This window comes from Scatophagus argus, chromosome 5 (assembly GCF_020382885.2).
Source record: "Scatophagus argus isolate fScaArg1 chromosome 5, fScaArg1.pri, whole genome shotgun sequence".
Lineage (NCBI taxonomy): Eukaryota > Metazoa > Chordata > Actinopteri > Scatophagidae > Scatophagus > Scatophagus argus.
This window is the reverse complement of record NC_058497.1, coordinates 24,355,373-24,369,319: the sequence shown is the minus strand read 5'-3', so window position 1 is coordinate 24,369,319 and position 13,947 is coordinate 24,355,373. Positions and strand designations below refer to the sequence as shown.

The window sequence follows — 13,947 nt, the reverse complement described above, 5'->3', positions numbered from 1 at the left end:
AAAAACAGTTAAATAGTTTGTCATAGAAAAACAACTGGCTAAACCACCAGGAGTCGATGCATGGTATGAAATGCAGAAAATAAAGAAAAACCAATACAGCTGGTGAATGTAAGACCTTGTTGATGTCTGAGATGAGCTTCCCATCGTGAGGCACATAGGGTTTCTGGTTGTTGGCTCTGAGTTTGCTTTGGATGGTGAAGAGAAGGACCTCGAGATTCCCCTTCTCCTGAAACCTGAGCATGAAACGGAAAACTTTAGTTGACGATTCTGCTCTATTACACCTCCTTCCTATGTAGGACATGCTGAAAGTGTGTGTATTATTGTTAAATGATGAGAACATAGCATAAGGGTTGCAAATGTTTATCAATATCATTATGGATTAATATGTTAACTTTTTTTTTGCCCATTAATCAGTTAATCCACCACCAGTGCACAGGGCTTAAAAGGATCTATTGGCAGAAACAGAATATTCATAATTAAGTTTTCATGAGTGTATAATCACCTAAAGCTAAGACTCGTGTTTTTGTTACTTTAGAATGAGGCTTTCATTATATACAGAGGGGGCAAGTCCTCTTCCACGCAGTTTGCCAGGATTATACAGTAGCCCAGAAGGGACAAGCCACACACTTGATCAAGAGAGGGACTTTCATTGGTGAGGGGTGTTCTTTTGGTTGCACTGTGCAACCTCACCATTTGATTCTCACCAAATCACACTGGTCCTTTAATGTTGTAGTTGATGGATTTTCGGTGTATTGACTTGCTAACTGTTTCAGCACTTTGTGACATAATGAAAAACATCCTCAAAACAGTTTATATGTGCTATGTAATAAACTGCACAAGAATGGCACTAAAACAAAGAGAGTCCACAAAACGCACTTGATGGGCTTCTCTATAGTACAGTAGGTTGTGAAGGCCTGCAGCTGCTGCTGAACTCCAGTTAGAGAGTTGGCAAACTTCTGATTGCTGATGACCGCGATGGTCTTCTCTATCCAGTCCAACAGGTCTGATGCCAGAGCCTCATAGCGGTTGATGATGTTCTCTGCCTCAATACAATTATCGAGTACCTGAGTTAGACAGACAGCGGAGGGTTGGGAGCAGATATGGAGGGGAAGAGTTAGGGAAAAAGGCAGAAACAGGAAACAAGGGATATGCAACAAGAGGGAGGGAGAAATTGACAAGAGTTCAGATGTTCTTACATTTCTGCGCATGACAAATGATTACATGTGTGTTTTTGTTACCTTGCCAACCCTCTTGCCCTCCACAATAAGAGCCTTCATCTTGGAGAAGTAGTGGTAGTAGGAGACCACATAGGTGATGATGGACTTCTCGTCTGGGTTCTCTGTGTTCACATCTGCACCAGAGGGAGGAGGCAGAGACGCAGAACAGAGAAGTTATCATGTGCTGACTTCAGGTGGAGCCACAGGGAAACTATTTCTCTCAGTCAGTAGAAAAAACATCTTTTTACCATTATCATGGATATATGTAATGAGGTTTGACTAACATTAAACCCAACCCAGTTAAACACTCTCACCTTCAGGGTCCAGGAGTTTGGTGAGACCCAGATGCTGCTCAGCAATGTTGAAGGCTTGCTGGAGGTTGTGGGTTGCATTGGACCGTGTCAGCTTGTGGAACTCTATCAGGTCAGGTCTGGACGGCACAACAAGATCATGTGTCATGTTTGTATGGCAATAATCTTGAATGCATACATGTGAGTCAAACGTGTTGCACATCCTTCCACTCCATTTTTATTTGTTCACATAAATATATGTCTTTGTACTTGTTTTTGTCACTGCAACTGTTTTTGGTCACGTATTCACATCAGAATCATTTTAAACATTTTAATTTCAGAAATGCTGACAAACACGGCAGCACAATAACACTGCAAATTTTCCCACTATTTTCTATCTGCTTAAACATGGCCGACGTGTTAAAAATACTATACCTGTGTCTGTGTATGAGGGCGTTAAAGGCGAGGCCATCTCTCCAGCAGGTGGTGAAATTCTGGATGTTAACCTCAGAGTACCTGGAGCATGGAGAAATGTTTTGTTAATACTAACGCACCAACATACATTTCAGAAATAAAATTTTTTCATTTCACTGCTCACCCTGCGGTCTTCATCTGGCACCAGAGGAGCAGGGCATCCTTGGCAGAGCGAGTTTCTCTGTTGTCCTCTGTCTCTATTTTGATCACTTGGATCTGAAGAAGAACACAGCAAAGCAACAGTTCAGTGTTTGTAGGAGAGACATTGTGGCACAGACCCTATACCTTTTGTATAGGTGACTAGATGAAGCACCGCACCACTTTCATTTTGGGGTCATCTATTCACATTGTGGTACTAACCTGTTTCCTCAAACTGTAGACACAGTCTACTCTGTTTATCTAACAGAGGCTAACTGAGGCAGTGTCCAAAATCACTTCCTATTTACTGTGTAGTACACCTAGAGACTCAATTCATCTCTGACTACACATTTATAGTAATCGGAGTTTATTTATGTATCATGATGATGACTAAAATTTGTGACTTCAGTCCTGCTCACAAAGGCTCTGACTGACTCTACAATAGCAAAACCAGTCCTATCTAAATCACTTAGAAAAAAAGAAAAAACGCCTTATAGCAGGGGTGTCCTCCATATTAAAGAACATTTTAGCATTACCAACACATTAATTTTCATTATTTTTTTACTACAAACACCTGGTGAATAGAACCTTATGGTGGGCCACCCTGACACATACAGTGAGAGAGAATTAACAGTAAAACAGACAAGTAATAAGAGCTGAAGATTTCAATACAACAAAGTGCAGAGCCATTATAATGGCTGATGATAGGGGACAGTGACAGCCATTCAACCGATCACATCACAGTGACATGATCCAAGGTAATTGGGGACACGACACCCTGGAATCAGCTGCTATCCATGTTGTTAGGCAAAACACTGTGAGCATGACACACACACACAATGCCTCTCTCAAACACAAAAATAAATGTGCTGACTAGAACCATATAGGGAGTAAAACAGTATGATTGACAGTAAAAACTGAACATACTGGCAGTATGTAGGATAAGCACATGCGCATGCTCACACACACACACACACACACACTGCACGTCATACAAGGACTCTCAGCCAACCATACACAACACCATAATTGAAGAAATAGCTGCAAACAGTCACAGCCTGTAAACACATGAGGATTACTTCTTCTTTACCTATCAATGCCCTGCTTTCTTTCCTCCCTCTCTCTTCCTGTCTCTCTCTCTCTCTCTCTCTCTCTGCCTCTGTGCAGTTACTGCAGTGGTTTGGCCCTACCTGCTGACTTGACAAAGCAAACTCTCGTTTTCACTACAGAGGAAAGGGGAAAAGAGGTGAAGATGAGGAGGGACAAGTGCAGAGAGACAAGATGATAAGCAGCAAGGGGCCTGGGCTGCATTTGAACCCAGTGCTCAGGACTCAGCCTTCATACATGGTGTGCTTTGTACCAGGTGAGCCTCCTCTGATTTTTATAATAACCTTATTGTTAATCATCAGAAACTCAACTGAGCACACATCATTGATGGTGAACACAACCAAACATCCTTCCTCCCTATCCTCACTTCTTTCATAATTTCTCTCAGCACATGCAAAATTGAAGAGGTTTCGACTGGCAGCTCTGGGCGAGCGGGACAGCAGCCAAGCTTGCAGTTAATGGTGGCAAAGCTCGTAGTCAGCTAACAGTACTGTAGGCTAAACTGTAGTTACAGCTGCTTAGCCTTACTGAAAACAACAAGAAAACAAAACAGGACTCAGTGAGGTGACAATTAGGCATGATATGAAGATAGTCACTTTTATAAGCATAAGAAATGGCCATCGTGAACTAGTTTTCAACAATGAACATCACACGCATACTCATTTCTTTCAACATTCACACTGAAATTATGAGTCCAGTCAGCCATACTGCACAATCACAACATTCATCTTCTTTGTCTCTTTTAGCCCGGCTTGTCTGAGTCTGAGAGCAGTGCTGTTAAATGTGATAAATGTGGTAAGTAGCTAAGCCTAGCATGACTGAATCCCAGGGGACAGCTACAAGGCTACTGTGCACGATGAATGTTATAGAAGGGTCTGAATAACGCTAAACATGCATTTTGTGCCAAAGCCACGCTGTGGCACTGAAGCGTAATGAAGCAGAGCTGGGGGCTTCTGCTGTACTTACGTGGCAGAAACTGATCCTGTATGGCCTGGAAACCTGCGCATGTGTGTCATTGTGCGAGTGTTTGTGATATCATGTGCGAGTCAGGATGCGAGCACATAGGTGTGCACATGACTAGATAGACTGATAGAGTGTGTGTGTGTGTGTGAGCGAATCAAGTGTATGTGCGTGTGTGTCCTTGTTGAAGAGCAGACTGAAAGGCGACTGCTACCTCTAGGCCGCCGAGCCCTAAGTGACATTCAGACTCTATCCACCGAGCGCTGTTGTCGCACGCTGATGATGCAGCAGCTGTGACCATCTCTCCCAATCAGAACCGCTGGCAGCTCATCCTAAATGTGGCCTCTGCTGATTACAGCATCCTTGTGCTTCAGTGAGTAGCACAGGACCATGTGCCAGCCTCTCAGAGCACTAACCATCAAGCTTAGATTCAAGCTTTGGGTATCCAATGGGAGGAATCAAATAATTGATAGTAAATGAATAATTAAGCATTTTTTTCTTGTGAGAAACACCCAAGTAACATTGTTAATATTGAACACTGCTGACAGAAATAGCAATTTAATTTTTTTAATTTAATTTACGTTCTGTCATTACCCCTGTTGTATGGTGTAGTTTTTTTTGTCAGTGGAAGAGTCCACCATTCCAGTGCTGGACTTAAAGTGCCTTCACATATGCAAGGGACTCAGAGGAAACAGTATAGAATGAAATTCAGCTTTTACTCTGATACACATCAGAGCAGTCAGTGCTGATGCAAACTGAACATTTCCTACTGATGCAGCTTCATATTAAAAGTGTTCACCTGGCAAAACAAAGAGGCAGCTGTAAAGCAGTTATCAGAATCAGAATCAGAATCAGAATTCCTTTATTAATCCCTGGAGGGAAATTCTTGTGCGAGTGTTTGTGGACTCAAAAAAAAAGAAAATGGATTTCTAGCAGAGTTTAGTGCAAACTGCAATCATTCATTCAAATAATGTCTCCGTTATGCGAATAGGACACAAACAAACATCTACATCTGCATCTACAATTATTTTTGACTAAGACAATAGAGACAACTTGCTTGGTTGTACTGTACATACTCACAGCAGCTGCTCTACTGGTGTATGTCTGTCAAAGTAACTTCTCAGAGCGCGTTTGCTGCAATGTTAACCCTTGCTTTGTGTGGCCAAATCAACCAGGACTGAAACCTTAAGGATCATTTACCATTACTAAAATCAGAATTTCCTGAATGTCAATACTGAAAACTGACAACACCTGGAACAGTTCAGAAGGGATTTTTTGCTCATTGCCAAAGAAAAATATGGATCAAGACTATAATCTTTGCCCATGACTCTACTAGATGTGACACTCAAAGAGATGCCTCCCACACCTCGCCACTACACCACTGAGCTGGGATAAAATGTCATAAAAAAATTTTAAGCCTTTGTGTTTACCTGGAAGCGCAGGATGATGGTCCATATAAGGCCCAAGGTGAGGCGGTGGTTTCCATCCACAATGTCATGGGAACCAACATTTTCCAAGTGGACTCGCTGTTCTTTGAGGAATTGGAGGGCTTTGTCAACATTTTCCAGGCAGTGGATCCGCATTCGACCCCGTGTTGGCCTCGGCTGGGCGAAAACAGAGCTTTATTACAACTTCTGCTAATTCTGCAGCTACGTATCACCGTTAATTTGGATTAATTTAATAATATTGGAGACTATTGATACAAAGCCAATTATAATTTGCTATTATGTGCCTCTGTGTGTGTGCTTGTGTGTGTGCACCCACCAGCAGCTCTCCACTGAGGACCTCTAGCAGTCTGGTGAGCATGTATCCATCCCTCAGGTCGTTGTAGAGGTCAGATATGCGACAAGACACTCTGGACAGATGGGAGTTAACCCACTTGGTAAAAGTCTTCTTCTGCACTGCATCTCGTTCATCTGAGGGACATAAAAGAATCAACTTCACATCAAAGGGAAGGGCTTGAGATAATATTAAGTCAATTGTTGCCCTTCATGTCTTTAATTAACAGTGCATTACTTTACATTGTTCTTACAGCCTTGATCAGACTTTTTAAAAAGTCAGATCTGTGCTGTATGTTTTTAGGGCAGAGGATTTTTATATAAATTTAGCAGTATGGGTGTGTGTAGACATGTGCGTTGGGACCTCTGACCTGCCAGGGCCTTGATTCGGGAGCACTCAAACAGCTTAGAGCTGGTACACTCTGTCTCCCAGAACCCCGAGCTGATTGGTCGGTTGTTGTTGTTGAGCTGGCGCTGGGCTTCCGCGTTGTCCAGGTCTGGGGAGGCATTAGCCATCGCGCCCGACGCCCTGCAACACACACACAAATTAATGAACTATTTTTACTGGCCCCCTTACACCATGAAGGCTAACATGTCAACAAGACATTCACACATGCACTGTACACACACTCATGTATGTAAAGGACAGCGAGAGAGGTGTTAGGGACAGATGCCATTGCTGCTTTTGTGTTCTCGTCCTCGTCAGCTCCATAAGTGAAAAGCAACTCACACTTCATAATTAAACTCTGCCTGATTTCTCACACCTCATGTGACCACCATAACGTGTCATACACTGTCAGTCTGCTTCGTGTACAAACAACATGACTCATAACTCCATTAAGCCTTCAGTCCCAGTCAAATACTTCACTACTGCTTCGTTTCTCTGTTAAGCAAGATTTCTCTTCTTTCGACTCAGGGGCAGGGATGGCCTAAATTTCAGTGAGCATGACCGGCAGGAGAAATCTGGGTGGGGAAAGTGAAAAAGTAACACTACCACCACAAATAAAGCTTCCTCTTCTTCTTATTTCCCTGAGATCTGCAAACCTGGGGACTGCCAATGACAAAGCTCTGCCCTCCCACTTACCAGATCCTTATTCTCCTTAGGCTCACAGGTCACCATGTGATATTGTGGTTATTTTCAAGAGTAATGTCACTTCTAACCTAATTACACTGGTGCCTTCAACAGCTTTGGACTACTTTCTTTTAAAATGGATTGATGGACAGATAAAATGAATGCCAGTTCCTTCCCATTCATGAATGATGCAGCACCTGTCCTTGGTAACAGAGCATTTTTAAAAAAGAACAGCTTAAAATAAAATTTCTCTGATGATTCAAAGGATGGTGGGAGACAGAGAGTAAAAATTATTTGGCTCTTTAATTTCTCCTGTCTCTCCCACTGACAGCTGAAAACCAGAGGACAAAAATAACTTAAAAACTTCACAACACAGGGCGAGAGGTAAGAAATGGAAATTTTTAAAACATCAAGATGATAACGAAAAGACTTAGAATCAGTTCAACTTTCTGGTACTCATCAGTTTCAGTCACATTCATTTGAAGCTGGCTGAACTGTTTGATATCATTACAGATATCTATTAAATCTAAGGAAAAAGCCCTGGATATTCATCTGAGGCTGTATTCACAAAACATCCGAAGGGGAAAAGTGCACGTCAATGTTACTTTTGAAGAGTAATTCACAAAATAATTTAGCTCTAAAGGTAGCTCCTAATTTTGAGAGAAGTAAGATGCAGTCCAGGGGAGTCCAAAGATCTGTTGACAGTCAGCCACATGCTGCTGGCAATGTACTTCATCACAACAGTATTTTAGAAAAATACAGAGATAACGAGAGATCCATGTTTTGATTGCTGCCTGTCAATAAGGACCAACTGATAGCTTAGTGCTATAGCTCTTCAGAGAGGAGTCTTAGCGGTAAGACAAAATCCTTTCTAAGTGAAGTGCCTGTTGTAGACTATATGTTGAAAGTACTGCACACTTCTGTTTCAGGTATGCAAAAAATCAGGGCAGACATAAAAATTAGCAGACTGGGTGAAAATCTAAACTCCTAGTCATCTCCTGCTAGAAAAGCCTAGCAGTTACCAAACAGGAACTTGAACTGTGTCTTCAGAGGACGCTCTGAGGCAGAAACTTAACTGATTCTTGCTGAACTGAGGCTAAGAGAATCTATTTGTCTATATAAGCATTTTATACTTCCTTCCTTATATCTCACTGATCCCCTTAAAAAACCTGTTCATGTATAATCTGTTTTGCCTAGTCATTGCATGTTGTGCAACTACATAAAACTACAGTGATTAGACTAACAGCCACATTTTCTAATGTTTTAGGGAGTTTCTAAGGACACTTTGATACTTTCCCCCCACAGTAACGGATCTGAATTCACTGATGAATTCATGTTCACTGAAACAGGATCCAGGGATCTTTACGATGATGATCATGAGACCAATTAATTACTGATGAATAAGGATTTCAAGTAAAGCATCAAAGTCTGACTCAGATTCTCTCTGTCATTTTCTCTTTGAGTTTCTCTCATTCTGTCGTCTCGTCTTTCTGGCCTTTGCCTTCCTTTCCCTGCAACAAAAACGTACAGGCTCACAGTTGTCACTATACCTAAACCACTGGAAAACAACATCGCCATATCGAGTAAATGTCAGCGTGCCCTGCAAGTCACAGAGAAGAGGTGTAGTTGTGCACTTAGCCATTCTCCCTGGAGAGGATAACAGCACAACATTGCAGTGCAGATAGAAGTCTGCTCAGGAACCCAACAGGAGTGAGACCTACAGAAAATCACGTGAATTAAATTTAAAGGTCAACTGGATGAATATCATGAAAATGAATAAATCCCAAATTTAATAAAACACAAGCAAGACTTTACTTGAAATGGAGCAGGTTATATTTATACTAATATGAATTGATATATTATTAAGTCCTTCTGCTTAAGTAATTGACCAATTTACTGGCTTGCACTGCATTACAGAGCACCATGAACTGCAAAGTTATCTCAACATGACTATTTATTTTGCCTTTAAATCTCGGGTAAGTGGCAGTGGCATCAGATGTTGCAAAATGTTTAACTTCTCTAATATCTGGTACACCTTTCACCCAGTGCGTCAAATCCTTCACCAGCATTTCCCTTTACAGTAAGAGAGCCAAGATCAAGGTTGGTTGCACGGAGTCCCACTGCAGACTGAAGTGACTGATACAAACCACGAAGTTAACAAAGGTCCACTCACTCCTGCCACAGAGAAGTGAAAGTACATGAAGAATAAAATAGACATTATAATACACATTACACGATGTAATAAGATAACATCAACAAACTGAGAAAGAATCAAAACTCATCATTGGATTCCAGAGAGAAACAAAAGCTACATCACAACAGCAAGTTTACATCAGTCAAACTGCCCCACTGTTAAGTCGGTATGTGCATGACGTGTGTGTGTGTGTGTGTGTGTGTGTGTGTCCTCTGTTCTCCTTGCCCTGTTCCTCGCCTAACCTCAACCACCTGGTGTCTTTCAATCAATCAGACTCACAGCTCACAGGACTGCTATGGTGTGTGTGTGTGTGTGTGTGTGTGTGTGTGTGTGTGTGTGTGTCATCACCTTTATTCTAATAATCAGACTCAGCTGTTGGGGAAACAGCCAGCCCCAGGCAAGAGAGTCGAGAGTCAGTCACACAGACACACACTATCCATTTTCTGCTCTATAACTAACAGCAGCAGTGAGATGCTCCAGCCTGCAGGATATCTCAGAGGGTTTAGATAAAAACAAAGGAAAAAAATCAGCACAAAACCTCCACATTTCAACATCAGAATATCCACAGTAGGTTCATGATAATATTTCAGTTAAGAAATGTCACTAGAACGGATCAAGATCCAAAAATGCCTGATCCTATCACCTCCAGTTTGTAAAGCAAGCTTTCCGTTAAAAGGTTCAAATCTAAAACCCAAACCAAAATAACTGTGACAACATCATAAGGGTTATTTTTTATTATTTTATTTTTTCATAGAGTAGACAGTATTCCTTGTGACAGACAGATTCATGAGTAAATGCTGGGCTGAATAAATCTGAGAATGAGACTGAAAATGTTTCAGTCAATGACTGTCAGTATTGAGACTTACGCACTTATTTTATCATAGCAGAGGGGATATTAATTAGTGATACAGAGTATTCATTATAAGACTGATTTTACAAAAATTACTTCAATAAAGGTTGCAATAAAGACTGGAAACAATATTATCTGTCCTGACTACAGTGTAAAAATAAAGTGCTGAGTAATGCAGCTGCAGCCAGTAAGGGAAGTTTATCAACAATCGAAACCTAAAAGCACCAAGCTGCACTAAAATGCAAAGTGACGGGAGTAAATCTGCTGCTGGATTCTCACATTTCCCCCGAACACCAGAACATTTATACTACTCATACAACAAACAGCTGTCTTCAGTGAATTTCATACATTAATATTGTTCATTTAAAATGACAACAGTGCAGAGAGATCTAGTAATTTAAAAGACAATCTCTGTGGCATTTAAAAGAATCTATCAAACCAAAAAAAATGCTGTGAAAAGTAGAAGCAGAAAGTATGGTGGTACGATAGCTCGTTCTGAACCTTTTTGTGCTCTCCCAGACTAAGAGGGAATCCAGTTCTGGTTCTGACATTTGGACTCCATGAGGTTACAGAGTCTACATGTTTCAGTCATTCCAGGATACACAGTCTACTGCTCCAACACTGAAGGATCAAACGTTTGAACAGCAGCAGCCTCTCTGAACTCTCCATGGAGCTGCAGTCACCTCTGTGTGTGTGTGTGTGTGTGGTTACCGTTTCAGACTCAAAAAGTCACTCGTTTTGCCGCTCTGCTTGGTTGCAGAACCATTTGCATCCAGACACATTCTGGACTGCATCCGTTTATTTATGCAGAGTTACTAATATGCATGTGTGAATTACTCTGTCCATGCCTGGCTAGTAACTGCTACTAACAATTATTGATGTACGAGCAGATTAATCAGTGAATGTAAGTCGCAACCCTAAAACAGATGATGAGCGGGATAGTTTATGCATAGTGGGGAACTTCAGATGCCACGAACAGAAAATTCAAGGCAAAAGTTCCGCCCACAACGTTTGCTTATAATCCAACATTAGCTAAGACAACAATAATGAGCATCTTGCACCACAGAGGTCTTGTTTGTTTAAGGACAGAATCTAGATCATCTGAGGCATCTCTGTTTTTCCCCAGGTGGACCCAAACTCTAACCTCACCATGGTTTATAGGACAGCAAGAAATGTTCTATATTCAGAGTAGCCATCTTTGCTTCCTCCCAGGTGGTTTGAGTGTGTTTGTGTGAGTCTACTTCAGCGTTGTCACTGCTCTTTCAGCAGTTGTTCTCTTTACTCTTATGTTCACATGCCAGACTCTCACCTGTCTGCACAGTTGTAAGCTGTGTGACTGTAGCTCAGCCTTTCTTGTACATTACTGTGTGCTCAGCTAGATGTTCCCAAGGAGGTATCATAAGTAGTTTTACAGGAATATTTTAATACCAAATTTTACATGTGTATATGAACACTGCAACTATAACTATGGCAATATACATTAATCTCTCATTAATCTGTTCATTTAACAGGATGGTTTAGTGTATCAGAAAACAGAGGTCAACAAACAGCCCAAAACCCAAAGATATTTAAGTTACAATAATGCCAAGAATGCAAGAGAAAAGCAGGAAATTCTCATATTTCAGAGGGAGGAAACAGAGAATATTTTTGCTTGATAAATAACTTGTGATGATTAATTGATTATCAAAATGATCACTGATCAATTTTCTATTGATTTACTCATCAGTAAATGACCTAGTAGTGTCAGCACTTTCATACGTTATACATATATATGTGTGTGTGTGTGGGCCTGTCAGTTGTTATGCTTTCTCCTCTAAACCACTCAGTGTTATTATTGCCCCTCTTCCCAGCTTTGCTGTCATTGTTGGTAACAATAAATCACATTACACCAATGTTGTAATGAAAGCATCAGCACCCTGCCTCCCTGCTCGTTCCTTTTATTATCCTTCACACTTTTAAAGTGACCTCCTCTGCCTCTATTTCCATTCATCCCTCCATCCTAACCTCCAGTCACCTCTGTTCAGCTTCCACAACTTCTGTTTTGGCTTTTAGCATTTGGCATGATGCCGTCATAAAGCCAAAGAGTGACAATACTCTAATCTTTTCAGTACATGGGATGCCAAACATCAGGCGCCCTTGAAACAAGCACTTAACCCCTAAATACTGCAGTGAAGCTGTTCAGTCACCTGTGCTAGTGTGTTCAGTGTGCATACAGATGTTTGTAGAGTACAGACAACTAAGTGAAAGAAGCAAAACTGAAACTTAATTTGATTGCTCATTGTTTAAACCACCAAAAAGGACTTGCTAGGGTTTCCCTGGCAATTTCAGTCTTCCGTGGCATCTGGCCTGTCACTTTTCCTATGCCGACTGACACCCAAATTACATAGTAACTCAACAGTTTGTTTTCTTGTCGTGAGAAAAACTTTTCTCAAACAAGCTCAGAAATTTCTCATCAGTATAACTGTCATGAGATATAGTGGAACAACAGTTGTACTAAAAGAAAGTTAAGCGTCAGTGTTTAGTTTCAGTTTAGTCAAGTTATGCTTGTTCAGAATAACTTGTAAGTTTCTGACCACATAAGGAAAGTTTCTGAAGCTTGTGTCCGAAGAGACACCTCAGAAGGTGTCTCGAGTTTTCTCAAGTAACATTAACATAATGTTAAAATGTACAAGTAGTTGTGGCATTGGGAAGACGAATTCATGTTGAATATATAAAATTACATGCATCCTCAAATTTCTAACTCTAATCTCTAATTCACACAGGCTGACCATAGTGCTGCACTTATGATCCAACAATAGGCTACTGTAGATCACGTATGACTGACTGTTCATCTCTTTTGATTTAGAGGTTAAATCCAAAGTGAGTGAGTGAGGCAGGCAGACAGGCATAGTTAAGAGAGGCATAGATAGAGGAGAAACATACAAGGCTACAGAACGTGAGAAAACAGAGGGTGATGTGAGGAGAGATGAAACATACAGAATTCAGGGAAAACAAACAAAAAAAATCGAAGCAGCAAGAGACGGGGGGAATATCACCAGAAAGATGAGGAAAGAGTGAGAAGGAAAGAGAGAGACAGCTGCCAGTGTTAATCAGTCAGACAGCAGCTCTGCATCTCTGTTTCTCTAAGGCTTAACGGGGAGCAGACCTCTTTTTAATCACGCGCACACACACACACGCACACACACTTCATCAGTATCAACGCATGCACATCACAAAGTCTGGGAGCCATTTCTGATGACCTCTGCCATGTAGCTGGTACGTCATCTGTCTTCTGACAAGTTTAAGGCTCAGCTTCTGTTATCGACTGACCGATCACGCATCAGTTAAATTTAGTTTGGAGGGTCTGAGGAAAGTTAACAAAGCTGCACTATTCTCTGTTTTAACATAATACTGACAGTCATCTAACTCAAGGAAAAAGTTTACATACCATATAGAAAGATGCTGTCCTGTATGAACCATTTACAATTTATAAACCAATGCCACTAAAATGAATTTATGTATATAAGGTACTAACTAGTCCTTATTAGTTACTGAGAGTGAAGAGGATAGTATTGATGAAGGATTAAGGGTGGGTGTTATGCTGTAGTAGTGATATGGATATACTTGTGAAACACAACGCAGCACGATGTATGCTGTTTAGAGTTTTGCTGTACTTCTATGTTCCAGTCTTACTATTCATCTAACTTTCTGTATTGTTTTCTTTCATCGTGTACAAATTTAGGTGTAGCCATTAGCCACAAAGCTTTAAAATGTACATGAAACATCTAACGAGCTGCCCATTAAGTGCCCTGCCAGGCTGCCACTAAAGCGTCGACTGAATAACACATTTAATTTGACAACTTCTTGAAAAGTTCCCCTACAAAAACA

General features: G+C 41.0%; 1 protein-coding gene across 7 annotated transcripts in view; it reads right to left on the bottom strand.

Annotated features, from left to right (window-relative positions):
* Positions 1–13,947, bottom strand: part of LOC124059691 (spectrin beta chain, non-erythrocytic 4-like) — a 59,237-nt gene that overhangs the window by 42,991 nt on the left and 2,299 nt on the right. For 6 of the 7 annotated variants that reach the window (XR_006843415.1, XM_046389930.1, XM_046389931.1 and 3 more), the window contains exons 2-10: positions 6,336–6,493; positions 5,951–6,102; positions 5,617–5,790; positions 2,106–2,197; positions 1,943–2,023; positions 1,532–1,647; positions 1,239–1,351; positions 877–1,064; positions 116–233 (exon numbers count right to left, since the gene is read on the bottom strand). Coding sequence is in view for 6 of the 7 variants with exons in the window: in XM_046389930.1 (XP_046245886.1) it covers positions 116–233; positions 877–1,064; positions 1,239–1,351; positions 1,532–1,647; positions 1,943–2,023; positions 2,106–2,197; positions 5,617–5,790; positions 5,951–6,102; positions 6,336–6,480 (1,179 nt within the window). In the remaining variant the exon portion in view is untranslated. Of the gene's footprint in view, positions 1–115; positions 234–876; positions 1,065–1,238; positions 1,352–1,531; positions 1,648–1,942; positions 2,024–2,105; positions 2,198–3,209; positions 3,255–5,616; positions 5,791–5,950; positions 6,103–6,335; positions 6,494–13,947 lie in introns of those variants that run through there. The other variant, XM_046389935.1, reaches the window with a different exon arrangement.